The 21,633-nt window shown below is 46.9% G+C and overlaps 1 protein-coding gene across 2 annotated transcripts in view; it reads right to left on the reverse strand.

The window, feature by feature from the left end:
• The window catches only part of nup205 (nucleoporin 205), a 168,661-nt gene that overhangs the window by 114,517 nt on the left and 32,511 nt on the right, over positions 1 to 21,633 (reverse strand). For both annotated transcript variants that reach the window (XM_070900700.1, XM_070900701.1), the window contains exons 11-18: positions 19,802 to 19,952; positions 15,823 to 16,028; positions 12,772 to 12,954; positions 12,331 to 12,381; positions 8,211 to 8,420; positions 7,957 to 8,056; positions 6,929 to 7,066; positions 534 to 723 (exon numbers count right to left, since the gene is read on the reverse strand). In XM_070900700.1, coding sequence (XP_070756801.1) covers positions 534 to 723; positions 6,929 to 7,066; positions 7,957 to 8,056; positions 8,211 to 8,420; positions 12,331 to 12,381; positions 12,772 to 12,954; positions 15,823 to 16,028; positions 19,802 to 19,952 — 1,229 coding nt within the window. The remainder of the gene's footprint in view (positions 1 to 533; positions 724 to 6,928; positions 7,067 to 7,956; positions 8,057 to 8,210; positions 8,421 to 12,330; positions 12,382 to 12,771; positions 12,955 to 15,822; positions 16,029 to 19,801; positions 19,953 to 21,633) is intronic.

Consider the following 21,633-nt stretch of genomic DNA (forward strand, 5'->3'; position numbering starts at 1 on the left):
GTTGGATTTATTTGTATAATATTTGTAGAAGTATAAATAAGGATTGATTGTAGAATTTAATGAGTTCTCTTCCCCCCCCCCCCCTCGTTCTGGACGCCTAATTTGTAACCTGCGCCTGATTTTTTTAATGTGTAGAACAGGTTTTTTCAGTTCTACAAAAATCTTCACTGGCTCCATTCTACTTTAGTTTGGAGTACATTTTCACTGTGGAAACTTTCAAATCAGGCGTCAGTGGCCGGACACGCCTCCTTTTGAAGAAAAAATTCTGTTCTAAACTAGAACTGTTCTACCTGACTAGAACTGCAGAAAAAAAAATGTGGAGAATTGCGATTTCTAAAATAGTCCGTTCTCCACCAGTTGCTCCTAAAAATCAGGCGCGAATCATGTGGAAACTTGGGCCCAAAGTGTTAAATGACTGGCACTTGCGGAAGTGAGAAACAGTCGGATTTTAACCCAATCTCTACATTATTTAGAACTATACATGAAAGTTAGTGGTACCCAAGTCAGAATAACGATGCCAATTCCTAACTTACCGAGCAATGCTGACCACATGGTCAGCCTTTTTGGTGCGCGGGTTGATGCCCTGGAGCAGCTGTTCGAGGGGCCTGGCTATGACGGAAGAGTGGCTCTCTCTCAGCCAATCCATGAATTGATTCTCCTTCTGCAGGGCCAACTCCAGAAGACCCAGAGAGTATTCCACTGCTTTTTCCAAATGCTTTTTACCTGAGGCATCAATAGAACACGGCCAGTGATTAATAACAGCCCTCAGTACAGGTGCTCTGGGAACTTAGCTCCGAACACAGCTCCACTGAAACCCTGGGTTCTCACTTACATATAAACTCCAACTGGAGGTGCTAGTTAAGTGTGGACAATTGATGACATCTAAAGCCATGGAACCGTGCCCAAGTCAAATCCAAGAGCTCCCAATATTTCTTTGTGTCACACAGCCCAGGAACATGAACCCAGAACATTAATAATTCTGAAAGACACTGTAGTTCCTGCAATTCATGGCCGACAAAGCATGTAATGCTTGATAATGTGCAAGTCCAATAAAATCAGACAAGCTCCATGCAGTATTGGCACAGACCTCCATCATGTTTCTGATAGGCCCCCGGCTTCCCCAACAGCATGGTACAGGGGCCTAGGCCCCACACCCACATGACGGTACAGGGGCCCAGGCCCCACACCCACAGCACGGTACAGGGGCCCAGGCCCCACACCCACAGCACGGTACAGGAGCCCAGGCCCCACACCCACAGCACGGTACAGAGGCCCAGGCCCCACACCCACAGCACGGTACAGGGGCCCAGGCCCCACACCCACAGCACGGTACAGGAGCCCAGGCCCCACACCCACAGCACGGTACAGAGGCCCAGGCCCCACACCCACAGCACGGTACAGGGGCCCAGGCCCCACACCCACAGCACGGTACAGGGGCCCAGGCCCCACACCCACAGCACGGTACAGGGGCACAGGCCCCACACCCACAGCACGGTGGAGGGGCACAGGCCCCACACCCACAGCACGGTACAGGGGCCCAGGCCCCACACACACAGCACGGTACAGGGGCCCAGGCCCCACACCCACAGCACAGTACAGGGGCACAGGCCCCACACTCACAGCACAGTACAGGGGCCCAGGGTCCACACCCACAGCACGGTACAGGGGCCCAGGCCCCACACACACAGCACGGTACAGGGACCCAGGGTCCACACCCACAGCACGGTACAGGGGCCCAGGCCCCACACCCACAGGACGGTACAGGGGCACAGGCCCCACACCCACAGCACTGTACAGGGGTAGGCCCAGGCCCCACACCCACAGCACGGTACTGGGATCCAGGCCCTATACCCACAGCACGGTACAGTGGCCCAGGCCCCACACCCACAGCACGGTACAGGGGCCCAGGCCCTACACCCACAGCACGGTACAGGGGCCCAGGCCCCACACCCACAGCACGGTACAGGGGCCCAGGCCCTACACCCACAGCACGGTACAGGGGCCCAGGCCCTACACCCACAGCACGGTACAGGGGCCCAGGCCCCACACCCACAGCACGGTACAGGGGCCCAGGCCCTACACCCACAGTACGGTACAGGGGCCCAGGCCCCACACCCACAGTACGGTACAGGGGCCCAGGCCCTACACCCACAGCACGGTACAGGGGCCCAGGCCCAGGGTCCACACCCACAACACGGTACAGGGGCCCAGGCCCCACACTCACAGCAGGGTACAGGGGCCCAGGCCCAGGCCCCACACCCACAGTACGGTACAGAATTTACACAGGGAAAAAAAATAAGCAGTTGTGCATTCAAAGTCACCTGTACAGTTATTCCCCCCCACCACCACTAACAATGATTTAATACAGAAAAACAATTCCTCTCAAGTAACAACTGCAATTATTATTTTGACATTCCAAATCTCATTCTAATACATGAAGAATCCCACTATCAGGACTGAAGTGAAGCAGGATTTCTGTCAATATATTTGTTATTTGTTCATGGAATGTGGGCGTTGATGGCAAGGCCAGCATTTTTTGCCCGCCCCTAATTGCCCTTGAGAAGATGGTGGTGAGCCGCCTTCTTGAACCGCTGCAGTCCGTGTGGTGAAGGTGCTCCCACAGTGCTGTTAGGGAGGGAGTTCCAGGATTTTGACCCAGGGACGATGAAGGAACGGCAATATATTTCCAAGTCAGGATGATGTGTAACTTGGAGGGGAACTTGCAGGTGATGGTGCTCCCATGCGCCTGCTGCCCTTCTAGGTAGAGGTAGCGGGTTTGTAAGGTACTGCCGAAGAAGCCTTGGCGAGTTGTTGCAGTGCATCTTGTAAATGGTACACACTGCAGCCACGATATGCTGGTGGTGGAGGGAGTGAATGTTGAAGGTGGTGAATGGGGAGCCGATCAAGCGGCTGCTTTGTCTTGGATGGTGTCGAGCTTCTTGAGTGTTGTTGGAGCTGCACTCATCCAGGCAAGTGAAGAGTATTCCATCACACTAACACTCCTGACTTGTGCCTTGTAGATGGTGGAAAGGGTTTGGGGAGTCAGGAGGTGAGACACTTGCCGCAGAATACCCAGCCTCTGACCTGCTCTTGTTGCCACGGTATTTATGTGGCTGGTCCAGTTAAGTTTCTGGTCAATGGTGAGCCCAGGATGTTGATGGTGGGAGATTCGGCGATGGTAATGTCGTTGAATGTCAAGGGGCAGTGGTTAGACTCTCGCTTATTGGAGATACTCATTGCCTGATACTTTTGTGGTGCGAATGTTACTTGTCACTTATCAGCCCAAGCCTGAATGTTGTCCAGGTCTTGCTGCATGTGGGGATGGACTGTTCCATTATCTGAGGGGTTGCGAATGGAACTGAACACTCTGCAATCATCAGCGAACATCCCCACTTCTGACCTTATGATGGAGGGAAGGTCACTGATAGTCAGCTGAAGATAGTGGGGCCTAGGACAAGGCTTTGAGGCACTCCTACAGCAATGTCCTTGGGCTGAGATGATTGACCTCCAACTCCCACAACCTTTGTGCTCGGTAAGGAGGTGGTACTCAGTAAGATAATGGGGATTCTGGGGAGGTCCCAGCAGATTGGAAAACTGCAAATGTAACACTCCTATTTATAAAAGGAGGCAGGCAAAAAGCAAGAAACTATAGACCAGTTAGCCTAACATCTGTGATTGGGAAAATGTTGGAGTCCATTCTTAAAGAAGCAGTAACAGGACATTTGGAAAAGCATAATTCTGTCAAGCAGAGTCAGCATGGATTTATGAAGGGGAAGTCATGTTTGACAAATTTGCTGGAGTTCTTTGAGGATGTAACGAACAGGGTGGATAAAAGGGAACCAGTGGACTTCCAGAAGACATTTGACAAGGTGCCACATAAAAGGTTACTGCACAAGATAAAAGTTCACGGGGCGGGGGAAATACATTAGCATGGATAGAAGATTGGCTAACTAACAGAAAACAGAAAGTCAGGATAAATGGTTCATTCTCGGGTTGGCAACCAGTAACTAGTAGAACAGGGATCAGTGCTGGGACCCTAACTATTTACAATCTATATTAACGACTTGGATGAAGGGACTGAGTGTAACGTACTCAAGTTTGCTGACGATACAAAGATGGGAGGAAAAGCAATGTGTGAGGACACAAAAAACCTACAAAAGGACATAGACAGGCTAAGTGAGTGGGCAAAAATTTGGCAGATGGAGTACAATGTTGGAAAGTGAGGGGTTATGCACTTTGGCAGAAAAAAAAAATCAAAGAGCAAGTTATTATTTAAATGGAGAAAGATTGCAAAGTGCCGCAGTACAGCAGGACCTGGTGCATAAAACACAAAAGGTTAGTATGCAGGTACAGCAAGTAATCAGGAAGGCCAATGGAATCTTGGCCTTTATTGCAAAGGGGATGGAGTATAAAAGCAGGGAAGTCTTGCTACAGTTATACAGGGTATTGGTGAGGCCACACTTGGAATGCTTTGGTTTCCATATTTAAGAAAGGATATACTTGCTTTGGAGACAGTTCAGAGAAGGTTCACTTGGTTGATTCTGGAGATTGAGGGGGGTTGACTTATGAGGAATGGTTGAGTAGGTTGGACCTCTACTCAGAAGGTTGAGAGGCAATCTTATCGAAACGTACAAGATTATGAGGGGGTTTGACAAAGTGGAAGCAGAGAGGATGTTTCCACTGATGGGGGAGACTAGAACCAGAGGGCATGATCTTAGAATAAGGGGCCGCCCATTTAAAACAGATGAGGAGGAATTTCTTCTCTCAGAGGGTTGTAAATCTGTGGAATTCGCTGCCTCAGAGAGCTGTGGAAGCTGGGACATTGAATACATTTAAGATAGAATTACAGAAGAACATAAGAATTAGGAACAGGAGTAGGCCATCTAGCCCCTCAAGCCTGCTCCGCCATTCAACAAGATCATGGCTGATCTGGCCGTGGACTCAGCTCCACTTACCCACCCGCTCCCCATAACCCTTAATTTTCCTTTATTGGTTAAAAATCTATCTATCTGTGATTTGAATACATTCAATAAGCTAGCATCGACTGTTTCCTTGGGCAGAGAATTCCAAAGATTCACAACCCTCTGGGAGAAGAAATTCCTTCTCAACTCGGTTTTAAATTGGCTCCCCTGTAGTTTGAGGCTGTGCCCCCTAGTTCTAGTCTCCCCAACCAATGGAAACAACCTCTCTGCCTCTACCTTGTCTATCCCTTTCATTATTTTAAATGTTTCTATAAGATCACTCCTCATCCTTCTGAACTCCAACGAGTAAAGACCCAGTCTACTCAATCTATCATCATAAGGTAACCCCCTCATCTCCTCATCTCCAGAATCAGCCTAGTGAATCGTCTCTGTACCCCCTCCAAAGCTAGTATATCCTTCCTTAAGTAAGGTGACCAAAACTGCACGCAATACTCCAGGTGCGGCCTCACCAATACCCTGTACAGTTGCAGCAGGACTTCCCTGCTTTTGTACTCCATCCCTCTCGCAATGAAGGCCAACATTCCATTCGCCTTCCTGATTACCTGCTGCACCTGCAAACTAACCCTTTGGGATTCATGCACATGGACCCCCAAGGTCCCTCTGCACCGCAGCATGTTGTAATTTCTCCCAATTCAAATAATATTCCCTTTTACTGTTTTTTTTTCCCCCCGCAAGATGGATGACCTCACATTTCCCGACATTGTATTCCATCTGCCAAACCTTAGCCCATTCGCTGAACCTATCTAAATCACTTTGCAGCCTCTCTGTGTCCTCGACACAACCCGCTTTCCCACTAATCTTTGTGTCATCTGCAAATTTTGTTGCACTACACTCTGTCCCCTCTTCCAGGTCATCTATGTATATTGTAAACAATTGTGGTCCCATCACCGATCCCTGTGGCACACCACTAACCACCGATTGCCAACCTGAAAAGGACCCATTTATCCCGACTCTCTGCTTTCTGTTAGTTAGCCAATTCTCGATCCATGCTAATACATTTCCTCGGACTCCGCGCACCTTTATCTTCTGCAGTAACCTTTTGTGTGGCACCTTATCGAATGTCTTTTGGAAATCTAAGTACACCACATCCATCGGTACACCTCTATCCACCATGCTCGTTATATCCTCAAAGAATTCCAGTAAATTAGTTAAACATGATTTCCCTTTCATGAATCCATGTTGCGTCTGCTTGATTGCACTATTCCGATCTAGATGTCCTGCTATTTCTTCCTTAATGATAGCTTCAAGCATTTTCCCCACTACAGATGTTAAACTAACCGGCCTATAGTTACCTGCCTTTTGTCTGCCCCCTTTTTTAAACAGAGGCGTTACATTAGCTGCTTTCCAATCTGATGGTACCTCCCCAGAGTGCAGAGAATTTTGGTAGATTATAACGAATGTATCTGCTAGAACTTCTGCCATCTCTTTTAATACCCTGGGATGCATTTCATCAGGACCAGGGGACTTGTCTACCTTGAGTCCCATTAGCCTGTCCAGCGCTACCTCCCTCGTGATAGTTTCTTAAACGATAAGGGGATAAGGGGTTATGGGGAGCGGGCAGGGAAGTGGAGCCGAGTCCATGATCGGATCAGCCATGATCGTATTAAATGGCGGAGCGGGCTCGAGGGGCCGTATGGCATACTCCTGGTCCCATTTCTTATGTTCTTATAAGGTAACGCCTCAAAAACATTGTCCGAAGGCAAATCTGAGATAGATGAATTCAATAGCTTTGAGATTTTGGGATCAATGATGGAGCGGGAGAAAATGAGAGGAATCTTGATTTGACCGAGTAGGGATTAAGGGAGAAGGAACTTTGTGCAGGAAGGTATATTTGTAGCTTGGGAGTTAAATTATCAGAGCAAGGAGATCCACAAAAGCATTATAACAATACATCAATACCCCAGCTCATCACTGTGAATGCACACTGTATATTGTTCTTGGCTTACCGGGGAATGGTGCATAAGTGTCCAACAGTTTAACACCTTCCTCCAAAAGGCTCAGACAAAGACTTAGCATCGGGGAGTCATTCAGCATGTGAAACATCAGGTTGTATCCTGGAGACTTGTATGCAACCACCAGCTCTCCTAGGGATCGAAGAAAAGGAGTCATTCATCCCAACAATACACTATGACTTTCGGGTTAGGTATTGTATAGCTGCATAGAGTAAATGAATCAGGAGAATCTCAAGGTGGACTTAAAGACACATTCAAAATTTGCTCTGAACATTCAGAAATCTGCCCAATCCTCAGGTTACTCAAATATGGTCACTGCGGTCACTTGGTTCCATAATACCCCCTTTACAGTACAGGGTTTTCTCCATTAAGTACCAGACTGGGAGGAGGTTTCACTGGGTGCCTTCAATGGCTGGATAAGGCATTGTCCTTTCACCTCACTGTGGCTTCAATTCAACCTACACACCTGGTATGAAAGTCCCTTCTGCCTGTTGCCTGTAAAGGTTCTATGTGAAATGAGTTTCGGCAATGCTAGCCCAGCTTGTAGTGGGAATGGCACTGCAGATAACCTGTGCCTGATTCTAAACTAACTGATACTAAGTTGGCATTCTCATTCAAAGAATGCCACGGGCTGATGCCTAAAATGGAAACAGACAGCTTGGTGAGTGTTGTTCTGAGAGTGGAGCTGAGGGGCTTTGCTGAGGCAGTGCAGAGGGTGTTTTACTCTGCAACTGAATATGCTCCACCTGACTTGTGGGTTCTCAACACTGACACTGGATACAGGAGCCATTTCCTAGCTCTGACATCCCTCATCGTGATCAGCATAAATATGACAAAAAGGGCAAAGCAGAATGGATTTACAATTCAAATATTACTTCCAACAGGTTTTGAATCAATGGGAAATAAAACTTACCACAGAAGGTTTCACAGAACAATCATTAATAACCTAAATTTCTCCCAGTTAGAGGTCTGATCCCACCGAGTGGCTACCAATATGGGAATGTCCAGCATACATCATTTACCTTGAAGCTCTACCATTTGGTCTGTAAAGTCGTCTGGCCGGGGCTCATAATCTCTCAGGAGTTTGTAGAAAACCTCAAGCACAACCTCAGCCACCTCCCACTGTGGAAGATCACACACATCAAGAATTAATATCGCTCAACGGAACCAAAGTCCAGATCTGCAACGCCGTAATACAGGGTTCAATGAAAGAAAAAAACGTGCATAAAATGAGACATCCAACATTGCTTCCAAAAGGACCAAGACCACCTCTCACCTTTTCTGCAGCTCTTCTGTATGCTCTGGTTGGAAAGCGGAGAAAGACGGAATCCCTGAAGAACTGGAGGTAAGGGTCGAATCCCGGTGGACGGAGCCCAGCTCCAAGGTTTGTGGGGAAAGAGCTTTCTACCAGTGTGCTTATCAGGTAGCAAAATGCTCTGGTGAGAGGATACTCCTCACTGCGAGATTCAATTTCGTTCAACTCCACCTGAGGGAAAAAATAGTAAGGAATGTGACAATCTGAAATCAAGCCCCAAATTCATAGAATCGTACAGCACAGGAGGCCATTTGTGCCACTGTGCCTGTGCTTCCTCTCAAAGACCTAGCCAACTGGTTCCACTCCTCCTGCTCTTTCCCCGTGGTCCTGCAAATTTTCCTTTTCAAGTATATATCCAATTCCCTTTTGAAAGTTATTGTTGAATCTGCTTCCACCACCCTTTCAGGCAGAGCATTCCAGATCACAACAACTCTCGTTGTGTAAAAGAGTTTCCCATCTCCCCCCCCACCCCCCGGGGTTCTTTTGCCAATTATGTGGCAACAACAAAAACTTGCAGTGCTTTTAGCATAGAAAAATGTCCCAAGGCACTTCAAAGAGGTATAATCTGTCAAAAAAAGAGTTTTGGGTGAGCTGAATTTTACAGAGTGTGGAGGGACCGGAGGCCTGCAAGGAGGGCATTGGAAGAGTCGAGCCGGAAGGTGACAAAGGCATGTAGGAGAGCTTCAGCAGCAGGGATGGAGGTGGAGATAGAAGTAGATGGTCTTGGTGACGGAGAGGACATGAGCTCAGGGACAAATAGAACGTCGAGGTTGTGAACAGTCTGGTTTAACGGCAAGACCGTGACCGGGGAGAGGGACGGTGTCATGGGTAGATTTGTGGTGAAAGCCGAAAACTCCCTGACCCTGGTCATCCCAATGTTGAACTGGAGGATCGTGACCCGGATCAGGAACCCGAGTTGTTTCTCTCCCACTCTTCAAGCCCAGGTTTTCTGACCACCCGCAACTCTTGCTGAAATCAGGAAACCAAACCCAAAACTGCCGGGTGTGTCTGGATAAATTCAATTCTGCCTTTACAATGGAACCAAAGAAAACAATTTTCTGTGGGTTCAATGTTACCAGCCATTCTTATCGGCAGACCTTACGGGCCCAAGTTTCGAGCCGCGCCTAGAACGGCGCAGTCCCGACCTGGACACCCGTTTTTTGCGCCACAAAGTGCGCCTAAAAAAAACCTCCAGATTCTCCAGCTCCCTGCAGGTGTTCTGGCCCTCGGCGCAGCGCAGCACGAGCTGTAGGGAGCGGAGCTAGGTCTCTGCGCTGAAAACAGTGCCGGGACCTCTGCACATGCGTGTCATGCGCGCTACAGTGGACACGCATGTGCAGTAGCTGTGTGGGAGGGGCCCGAAGCACGCAGCCCCTAGCCCTGGCCCAATGGCCTCACTGGGGCTGCGTGCATAAGGCTCCTCCCACGGCTAACTCCTGCTTCCTCCCGACCCGACTCGACTCCCGCTTCCCGCCCCCCCCGACCGCCGCTTCCCCCCCCCGCTGCCCCCTGAGCGGACCGGACCTGACTCCCGCCCCCCCCCCCCCCCCCGGACCGGACTCCCGCTTCCCCCCCCATCCCCCGGACCGGACCAGACTCCCGTCCCCCCCCGCGCCTCTGGACCCGACCCGACTCCCGCTTCCGCCCATCCCCCCCCCCGCCCCGACTCCCGCTCCCCCCCCCCCGGACTGGATCCGACCGAACCTCCCTCTCCCTCTCTGAACCGACCTCCCTCCCACCACCCCCCCGACCCGACCCAACGCCACCTACCTGTAAATCTGGTGCTGAGGACGGGCCCTGCCCGAAGTCTCGGGCCCAGCCCGTTCAGCCTCCCCCCCCCCACCCATCTCCTTCCACCCCCCTTCCCTCCCCATCTCCTTTCTCCCCCCCCCCAATCTCCTTTCTCCCCCCCTCCAATCTCCTTTCTCCCCCCACCCCCATCTCCTTTCTCCCCCCACCCCCATCTCCTTTCTCCCCCTTCTCCACCCCCCTTCCCCTTCCCCTTCTCCCCATCCCTCCCTCTGCTCCCCTCCTCCTCTCGCTGTCAGAAACACAGACACTGACAGACAGGGAATGAGAGACACAGACAGACAGACAGAGAAATAGAGACACTGACAGAGACACACTGTGGGGGGGGGGGGGGGGGGCATCCCAGCATGCTGTTGGAGGGCTCCCAGTGCTGCAGTCGGTAAGTAGAAAATGTTTTATTTATTGATTTAAAAAAAAAATTATTTATTAATTTTTTTTGATTGATTTATTGGTTGATTTATTGATGTATTTATCATTTATTATTGATGATGGCTCTTTATTTGTAAAACTGAAGTATTTAATGTTTGTAAACTTCCCTTTAAACACCCCCCCCCCCCCCCATTCCCTACGCCTTATTTGTAACCTACGCCTGATTTTCTAAAGTGTAGACAAGGTTTTTTCGAGCGTACAAAAGTCTTCACTTACTCCATTCTAAGTTAGTTTGGAGTAAGTTTTCACTGACGAAACTTTGAAAACAGGCATAAGTGGCCGGACACGCCCCCTTTTGAAAAAAAAATTCTATTCCAAAGTGAAACTGTTCAAACTGACTAGAACTGGAGCAAACTAAATGACGAGAATTCCGATTTCTAAGATACTCCGTTCTACACCAGTTGCTCCTAAAAATCAGGAGCAAATCATGTGGAAACTTGGGGCCTACGTTCCCTCCGAACCAGTGTGCTTTTACCTTCCCAATGTCTAGGTTAAATGTAGGGAATGAGTCCCCGAGACCAAATTGAAATCCCTGGTCACTATACTCTGTTACTCAAATATATATTCTATCTCCAAGTAATTTCCCTGTCTTTGATAGATGAAAGAATATACGATCTCACACTGTAAACTAGTTAATTGAATAGCAAAACAAATAAATGACCAGTATTGAACACAAAGAGACTTACAGCGAATACAGGCCTGACTATTCTACACAGAATCAACGCTACTAAAGGGCATCCCATCCATTAGTGCTCAACATAAAAGCCTTGAAACACAGAAGCTTACTTTGTATGTGCCTATCAACTACCAGAGTATTCTGACTAGCCCAGTTCATTGTGACTTCAAACTAACTGCTGTCTTTATACAGTATCGCCCAGGATTATAGCTCCAGACTTCTTTCAAAATATGCAAGAACTAAGGATATAAAAAGTCTCTCTCTCTCTCAAGGATATTAGATGGTCAGTCCAGGAGCCAATGTAGGTCAGACTGGGAGCCAATGTCGGTCAGTGTGCACAGGGGCGTTGGGTGAACGAGACTTGGTTCGAGTTAAGATACAGGCAGCAGAATCTTTGAAGATCCCAAGCTTATGGAGGGTGGAAAATGGGAGAGCACTGGAATGGTCAAGTCTCGAGGTAACAGACATTTGTACCTTGTACTTGTGCTCTGTTCGAACTACTTCAGCTCTGTTTGATATCACATGCTTCAATCTTGTTGTATTTTGGGAACATTAGTGGATTTTTTGAGTTGATGGTACACAATGTGGCGCAAGTTATTACACTTGATTTCCACCTCCCGCTCCCCACAAAATAGTTTCATTTATTAGCTCTGATTATTGCTGAAGAATTCCAATGGATATAAACAAATGGAACTCATCTAAGTCTGAACTAAGTACAGAAAAATACATAGTAGGTCGTTAACATCTGTAGAAAGAGACCATTAAAGTAGGGAAGACAGATTCTTCATGAGGAGTAGTTTGGAAAAAATGTCTACACAGCACACTCGAGACACTCTGAAAGACTTGGTATGAATTACGAGCATTTTGTATTTTTGTTTTAAAGTGTAGTGTTGACATATCGAGGATGAGGAAAGGTCTTAAGGCCCATAGGTTCTCGCCCCCATCCACAGTGGAGTTAATTCCCCCACACACTAATGCTCCCTTCCCCCACTGCCGGTAGCAGCATCCTTCAACGCACCCCCTCCCCCACTGTTGGCACAGGTGCTAACCAGTGACTTCCTGGCATTCCACTGGGGAAACCATACAAACACTGGTCGCATGTAATTGTAGTGCAATGGCGTGAGCCCCCTCTCATTCAGCTGGGCTCTTTACTTAGTAGATGCTTACCTCAATCCCAGTGTCTTGTCTCTGACTTGGGATCTTAACTGTCTGCAACATCTGAAAAATGAAAACATTGTTGAGAATTCACTGTTGGGTGTTGAGATAAGTTAGGATGTACAGAATCAATGTCTGCATGGGACACGAGAGGGGAGAAATCAATGCAGAGCTCTTGTTGACAGTGTGGCCTCAGCTCACATTCTCGACTTTGTCAGTGTTGATTCCCACACCAACCCCAGTACTGTCAAGCTACTCCCTCTCGAGGCTCTGCTCCTGACAGGCCTCTTGCAGAAGCCATTTCTCACGTTCAAGAACGGTCAGCGAACGTCATAAAGCTGCATGAGTCACTGGTTGGTGATGATTGTCACTTCACAGAGCCCGTAGTGGACCATGTCCCTCTATATTACATTGCACCATCCCAAATTGGGCACTGCATTTAGTGTTACCGACCTGTGTGTACTCCAGCGACTGCCAAAGGGAAGCAGCAATCTCTGGTGATTTGCCAAATTCTGCCAGTGCCTTCAGTATGTCAGCTTTTAGAACAGGTGGTATGCTGCACTGGATCAATCCCAACATAACCACAACAGGTGTCCACTGCGGGTGCTCACACAAAGCCAGGCGGGCATTTTCGCTCTGGAAGATAAAATGAGTGAATTTAAGCACTAGAACGTTCCCTCCCCCTGTCCAGATTATCCTCCTAATATCGAGAAAGTGCTGGAGTTCGACTGTAGAACAATCCCTCAGGCATTAGACTGCTCAGCCACGTGTCCATTATTCAGGTGCAAGACTAAACAGCAAGTCTCGACAGGCCATACAACCAGAGAGATGTGCAGCCGGCACGTGAGTGAACAGTGAACTGAGTATTTCCCCACTGCCAATTATAGTCCCCAAATGCTGCTAGCTCAACACAGCAGAAATCAAATCTGGGGTGCTCTGGTCTGCATGTTCAGTACTACACTGTGCATTTTTACACTTAGGCATTGGGCAAGGGGCAGAGAAATGCCAACAATCAATGAGCAATGCACCTTAACGTGATGCTTCATTGAAACGGTTTTAATTTGGCAAGTACACAGGTATCCAAACGCGTTGCTCTCCAGTAAAAGTGCTCAAGCTGAACACCTCCAGTTAGAGGCACAAATAAAACCAGAGTCCAATTTCAGACCACAGCAACAACAGCAAAAATTAGGAATGATGTCAAGGTGGCTCGCTCTTTGAATAGGCTGCATGATTTTATCCCCCCTCCCATCTTCTCTGCTGAAGGTACCAACATCTGCTATGGTACAATTCCATGGGTGCTAACAGCCCTCGACCAAAGTGGCCCTTCATAATGTGTGAGCTGGGCAGCGAGTCTACGCGACTAGGGGTGTATTGTAGCCGAGCCCGATCCTGCTCTCACCCAATATCATGCACTTTGTAGCACTGGCCAGTCTATGGAGAAGAGAAACATGATTAGGAGGACTAGCGGACGTTTCTTATTCTTGTACTAAGGGTGTGGAGACCAATTGTAGAACTGCAGGTTGCACAGCATCAGTTTCAGGCAGGTGAAGCCCTTCAGTCCATCTGTTTAAAAATTGATTCTCAAGATGTGGGTGTTGCAGGCAAGGCCAGCGTTCATTGCGACATCCCAAAAATGTAAAAGGGGCTGTATAAATGCAAGTACTTTTTTTTTTTAAAAAGGGTGCACTGTTGCATCATCAACCTTTGGGAGTATTTCTTTTACATAGTGAGTTATGATGATCTGGAATGCACTACCTGAAAGGCTGCTGAAAGCAGATTCAATAGTAACTTTTAAAAGGGAATTAGAGTAATACTTTGAAAAGGAAAGATTTGCAGGGCTATGGGGAAAGAGCGGGGGAGTGGGACTAATTGGATAGATCTTTCAAAAAGCACAACAGGCAGAAAGGCATCTTTCTGTGCTGTATCATTTTATGAGGATCTCAGCTACTGCCCACAGCTTGGACGAGCTCACAGAGCTGGTATGATTAGCACTACACCAGATGGTATCTTTATCCTCTGGGGAGCGAGTACAGGTGTTTTCAGAACCTGTTTCACACACTAACAATAAGGTTTCATTCAATAACACAGTATATTCAAATCAGTCTCATTTTACAGGCTTAATACTTGTTTTATATTGTTGGTTCAGCAAACACTTGGGACTGCTAACATTTTCCACCATTATTCAGAAGAAAGCTGAGCAAAGTCAATGGATTATGAATTCTTGGCAGCTGTGACTTTGGATAAAATATGTGTCCCATCACCAGCGATGTAGTGTCATTGGGTTACGATTTTGTAGGAAACAATTAAATCAAGTGCCCCCTGATTAAAGGGGGGACACACACCAAACACTTTCAAACAAGTGCCCCCTTGTTTTTTTTTTTGAGGGCACTAAAACACAAATTATACAAGTGCCCCCTGGCTAAAAAAGGGGTGGTGGGGCACTAAAACTGGCACAATAAACAAATCAAACTTGAGACAAAACATCAAATTAAAATTTGGTTGCTGGGAGTGATGATGCACTCCAGTCCCTCCGGTGCCCACCTCTCGCGGAAGGCTGCGAGTGTACCGGTGGACACCGCGTGCTCCATCTCCTGGCTCGGATGTAACCGCGGAAGAGAGGCAGGCAGTCGGGCTGAATGACCCCCTCGACCGCCCGCTGCCTAGACCGGCTGATGGCCCCCTTGGACATGCCCAGGAGCAGTCCGATGAGGAGTCCTTCTGAGCTGCCCGCTCCCCTCCGCACAGGGTGCCCAAAGATCAGGTGTGTGGAACTGAAGTGCAAACAGAATTTGAGGAGCAGCCCCTTCAATCGCACTGCTGGGGACACTGCTGAGCCAACTCAATGAGTGATTGACCACGGCAGTCATTCAAGTTCGGAGCCACAACTGGCTCGGTAAGAGACCATGAAACTGGTTTTCACCCAATCAGAGGCTAATTCTGAGCATCTCCAGGGCCAACAGTGGGATCCAGAAGCAGAATTGAATACAGAAATACAGTATTTTTTTTAAAAGCAGAGAGAAAATCAAAGATAGATTTGAGTACACTGGTAGCAAAGAAAAAAATGATAAAACAGTAAGAGAGCGAAAACAGTCGAGAACTGGGGAAACAGCTTTTCATTCTGACTTGAGTTGTGTTCTACTCATACATTAATAACGCAGCAATGTGGCCTTCTCACTGTGCTGTCAGGGTTTGTTTCAGTATCACGGTCTGTGAACTGAACACTTTTTCAGACGGTCAAGCTCCCAGGATGGCTTGGTCAGCTAAGCCAGTAAGAAGCTGACCCACAGATTAGGGAGGCTCGAGGTTTAATCCCCTGTGCCGAGTCAGGTGACCTCACCCAAGACAGTGCTTGGGGGCAACGTGTGGCCTGCATAACGATGTGGAGGGATAGGGGAAAATAATGGTCAGACAACATCTCCTCCACAAAACAAACAGGAGTGGGATTTCCATTGCTTCACAGTGTTCTCAGTGTCGGGTTCGTCCAGAGATGTCCAAGTACGTTACCCATTTGACGATGGTGCCCGTTAGTTGCAGGAAGGCGATGAGGCCGTCCATCTCCCGCTGTGTGATACCCCTCAAAGGCATGTGCCTGTACTGTATGGCGTCTGTGCTTGGCAAATCTCTCCTTAAATGCTCGTGGTACAGCATCAGAGACTGGAAGAAATGTTCCCATGACACTGGGTTGCCTCCGACCACCTGGATGTTCTCTACTGCAAGGAACAATGAACACAAGTTTTCCATCACTGAATAAAAACCACTGTGGTTATAAGTCTTACTTTTTCCTCTTCCACCAGCTTTCTACCCCCAGCCCCCGCTCTCTCAAGGGCGTGGCTGCACAGGCGCTGGTAATTCCCCTGTACCGCACGCGAGTGGCTATTATTACGTGAGAGCTTCCAAAATGTCAGTCAGCAGGATATTCAACCATGGAGAGCGCCAAACCGACCAGTCACTTGACACACCAAGTCATATAGGTTTTGACATTCCCAGATTCAACCGTAACCTGTCCCAAGTTAACTGAGCCCAGACAGGACAAAAATCTGTCAGTACAATTAGCCTTAGCAACCCTCGATTGCAGAGCCAGGATTCGCACTAGCGATCACTGTCCAGTGTCTTGTGCGGGAACGTGTACATGTCAGGGGTATGCCGAACTCATTACTCACAGATTTCCTTTTTTTGCAGTTATATGAGATTGGAGGCACATGTCACTCAGCCTCCACATGTCTCAGAAGCAATTACTGAATATATCTTAGCGGGATCTCAGCAAAAGCAGAGCTTTCAGAGCTTGGAGAGAGTTGGATGAATCTACTGAACGAGTGGCTTGCTAAACAGAATGACAATGGGAATTTGATGATAGTGGGAAGGAGGTACTAAGTAATTAAACCAAGGGGAAACAGTAAATAAGTAAATAATCGTAGAATCATACAGCACAGAAGGCCATTCAGTCCATTATGCCAGAGCTGTCCAATTTAGTTCCACACCCCAGCCTTTTCCCCATAATCCTGCAAATTAGTCCTCCAAGTACATGTCTAATTGCCTTTTGAGAGTTCCTGTGGAATCTGATTCCACCACCCTTTCACGTAGCACGTTACAGATCACAACATGCTTCTGTGTGAAAAAAATGTATCTTCATTTCCCTGCTCGTTCTTTTGCCAATGATTTCAAACCTGTGACCTCTGGTTACTGACCCACGTGCCAGAGGAAAGAGTTTCTCCTTACTTGCTCTTTCAAAACCCCTCGTAATTTTGACTACCTCTATTAGGTCTCCTCTTCCCTGCTCTCAGGAAAACAATCCCAGCTTCTCCAATCTCCCGAAAACTGAAGTCCCTCATCCTGGTAACCATCCTCTGAACACTCTTCAAGGTCTTGACATCCTTCCTAAGTGTGGTGCCCAGAATTGGACTTCAGTTCAGGCCGAACCAGAGATTTGTAAAGGTTTAACATGGCTTCCTTTTTTTAGATTCAATGTCCCGACGCTTTGTTAACTTGCCCTGCCACCTTCAAAGATTTTTAAATATGCACCCCCAAGCCCCTCTGCTCTTGCACCCCCCTCAAAATAGTACCATTTAGATTGTACTGCCTCTCCATGTTGTTTATCCCAAAGTGCATCACTCTACACTTATCTGCATTAAATTGTATCTGCCAAGTGTCTGCCATTTCTCCAGTCTGTCTGTCTCCACATTAAATCTACTACTATCCTGCTCACTATTCACGATATTGCCAAGTTTTGTTTCATCCACAAACTTCGAAAGGGTACTTCCTAAGTCCAGATCATTTATATACAGTAAGAAAACCAATGGCCCCAATACAGACCCCATTACATATTTCTCTCCAGTCAGAAAAACATCCGTTCACTGCTCTCTGCCTCCAGTCCCTTAGCCAATTTACTCAAGTTGCCACCGACCCGTTAATACCACATGCTTCTATTTTCTGAGAAGGTACTTTATCAAATGACTTTTGAAAGTCCATACATCTACTACACTACCATCACCAACCCTCTTTGGTCAAAGAACTCAATCAAGTCAATCAGACGATTTGCCTTCCTTATTAACCCATGCTACGCCAAGAAATAATTTCGTCCTTGACAATGGTCTCTCAGTTTTCCCACCACTAACATTAGACTGCTTGGCCTGAACTTACCAGGTTTATCCCTCAGCCCCTTTTTTTAATAAATAGGGTTGCAACATTTATAATCCTCCACTCTTCTGGCACCACTGTAAATAGGAGGTACTTAAAAGGATGACGACACTCAAAGTAGAAAAATCTCTCAGTCCTGATGGGAGTCCGGGTGGAAATTGCAAAGGCTCTAGCCACAATCTTCCAAACCTCCTGAGATATAGGAGTGATGCCAGAGGATTGTAAATGTAACACCTCTGTTCAAAACATGGGGAGAGGAATAACCCCGGTAACTACAGGCCAGTCAGCCTATCGCCGGTTGTGGGGAAACTTTTATAGACATTAATACGGGACAAAATTAATTGCCACTTATCAAAATATGAGTTAAGAAATGAAAGCCAGCATGGATTTGTTAACACAAATTGTGTTTCGTGAGCTTGATCGAGTTCTCTGAAGAAGTAATGCAGAGGGCTGATGTTGTGTATATGGATTTTCTAAAGGCGTTTGATAAAGTACCACATAATAGATTTAGCAAAATAGATTGAAGGGGCAGTGGCTGCGTGGATATAAAATTGGTTAAAGGACAGAAAACAGAGAGTAGTGAGTGGTTATTCTTCAGGCTGGAGGAAGTGGTATCCTCTGGGGTCAGTGTTGCGATCACTGCTCTTTTTCATATACATTAATGATCTAGACTTCGGTATACAGGGCATAATTTCAAAGTTTGCAGAAGATACGAAAATCAGAAATGTAGTGAACAGTGAGGAGGATAATCATAGACTTCAGGAGTACACAGATTGACTAGTGAATGGGCAGAGACATGGCAATAAAATTTAACAGAACTATGAAGTGAATCATTTTGCTGGGAACATGAGGCGAGGCAATATAAACTAAATGGTACAATTTTAAAGAGAGTACAGGAACAAAGACACCTGGGTGTATATGTACACACGTCTTTGAAAGTGGCAGGACAAGGCGGCTGTTAAAAAAGGCATATAGGATCCTTGCCTTTAGAAACAGAGGATCAGAGTACAAGAACAAGGAAGTTATGCTAAACCTTTATAAAACATTGGTTAGGCCTCAGCTGGGGTGTATTGTGTCAAATTCTGGGGAACTTTAGTAAGGCTGACAAGAACTTAGAAACGGTAGAGAGGAGATGTATTAGAATGGTACCAGGGATGAAAGACTTCAGTTACATGGAGAGGCTGGAGAAACTGAGATTGTTCCTGGGGCAGAGAAGGTTAAGGGGAGATTTTATAGAGATGTTCAAAATCAGGAACTGTTTTGATGGAGTAAATTATGAGAAACTGTTTCCAGTGGCAGAAGGGTCAGTAACCAGAGGAGACAGAGGTGATTATGGGGAAAAATATTTTTACGCCGCGAGTTGTTGATGATCTAGAATGCACTGCCTGAAAGGGTGGTGTCAGCATTCAATAATAACTTTCAAAAATGAATTGGAAAAATACTTGAAGTGGAAAGTTTTCAGGGCAATGGAGAAAGAGCAGGCTAGTGGAACTAATTGGATCGTTCTTTCACAGAGCCGGCACAGGTACAGTGGATGGAATGGCCTCCTTCTGTGATGTATCATTGTATGACTCTATGGTGGTGGTCAAGGGAAACCTTGGTTGGTTTCTCCTCTCACTAACCTTGGGGCACTACTACAAAGCGGAGATCAGCTAATTTAACACAGATCATTGATCAAACCTGGGACCTTCCTCATTGGCAAAAGGCGGCTGGCAAAGCACATCCCTGTATTTCTAACTCAAGTTTTTTGTCCCACGTCAGAAATATTTTTGATACATTTTAATCTGTTCTATTAACGGGTCTCCCTCTGATGTAGGGCTGAGCAACGATACAGCTACCATTTGCTTACCATGACTGCTGCCGTTGACTTTGAGCAGACTGAAGCAGTAGTGTGCACAGTGTGGCCCATTGGCCAGTCCACGCAGCATCTTAAGGTAGGGCAGGTAAAGAGATGGTGGCAGCATGTCTCCCATTTGCCTCACAAACTTAGACAGAACAACCTGCAAGAAGAAAGTTGGACGTTTTTTGCTGAAAGGACAGAGTTTATAACCCTGGAGCTAACATTTGTATGTACTTTCCAGTAGCGCAAACAAATGTGGCAAGTGTTCATTTTCTTCTCCGTAATGTTGGAGGTGTCCATCACTGCTTAAAAAATTCATCACAAGGCAGTGTAACAGAACTTATTTAATGATTAAGAAGATAAGAAATAGGAGCAGGAGTAGGCCATTTGGCCACTCGAGCTTGCTCCATCATTTAATTAGATCATGGCTGATCTGATCATGGACTCAGCTCCACTTCTCTGCCCGCTCCCTTCACTCCCTTTTCGCTCAAAAATCTGTAGATCTCTGCCTTAAATATATTCAATGACCCAGTCTTCACAGCTCTCTGAGGCAAAGAATTCCATAGATTTACAACCCTCTAAGAGAAGAAATTCTCCTCATCTCAGCTTTAAATGGGTGCCCCTTATTCTGAGACTATGCCCCTAGTTTTAGTTTTCCCAGAGTGGAATTATCCTCTCTGCATCCACCTTGTCGAACCCCCTCATTATCTTATACGTTTCAATAAGATCACTCCTCATTCTTCTGAACTCCAATGAGTAAACGCCCAACCTGTCCTCATAAGCCAACCCCCTCATCTCCGGAATCAACCTAATGAACGCAGTATTCCAGGTGTGGCCTTACTAATACCCTGTACAGTTGTAGCAGGACTTCTCTGCTTTTATATTCTATCCCCACTTGCAATAAAGGCCAACATTCCATTTGCCTTTCTGATTACTTGCTGTACCTGCATACTAAATTTTTGTGATTCATGCCCAAGGACCCCCAGGTCCCTCTGTACTGAGCACTTTGCAATTTTTCACCATTTAAGTTATAATTTGCTTTTCGAATATTGCTGCCAAAGTGGATAACCTCACATTTTCCCACACTATACTCCATCTGCCAAATGTTTGCCCACTCACTTAGCCTGTCTATATCCCTTTGCCGATTTTTTGGCTTTCCCACCCATCTTTGCATCATCAGCAAACTTGGCTACGTTGCACTCGGTCCCTTCATCTAAGTCATTAATATAGATTGTAAATCGTTGAGGACCCAGCACTAGTCACTGTTTGCCAACCAGAAAATTACCCATGTATCCCCCTCCCTGTTTTCTGTTAGTTAGCCAATCCTCAATCCATGCGAATATATTGCCCCCAACCCAGTGAGCTTTTATTTTGTAACCTTTTATGTGGCACCATATCGAACGCCTTCTGGAAATCCAAATATACCACATCCACTGATTCCCCCTTATCCATCCTGCTTGTTACCTCCTCAAAGAACTCCAGCAAATTTGTCAAACATGATTTCCCCTTCATAAAACCATGCTGACTCCGCTAGTGCTTCCTTAAAAATGGATTGCAGCATTTTCCCAATGACAGATGTCAGGCTAACTGGTCTATAGTTTGCTGCTTTTTGTCTGCCTCTTTTTTTAAATAGGGACGTTACATTTGTGGTTTTCCAATCTGCTGGGACCGCCCCAGAATCCAGGGAATTTTGGTAGATGACAACCAATGCATCCACTATCTCTGTTGAATAGTGTTGCACTAGCTAAGGGAGAGGCTGAAAGATCTGGAAGTGATAGCAGGCACAACACTGACCGCCCAGTCATTGTGGAGCAGCAATACACATTGAGCTATATTGCTAA

Source organism: Pristiophorus japonicus, chromosome 15, assembly GCF_044704955.1.
Source record: "Pristiophorus japonicus isolate sPriJap1 chromosome 15, sPriJap1.hap1, whole genome shotgun sequence".
Lineage (NCBI taxonomy): Eukaryota > Metazoa > Chordata > Chondrichthyes > Pristiophoridae > Pristiophorus > Pristiophorus japonicus.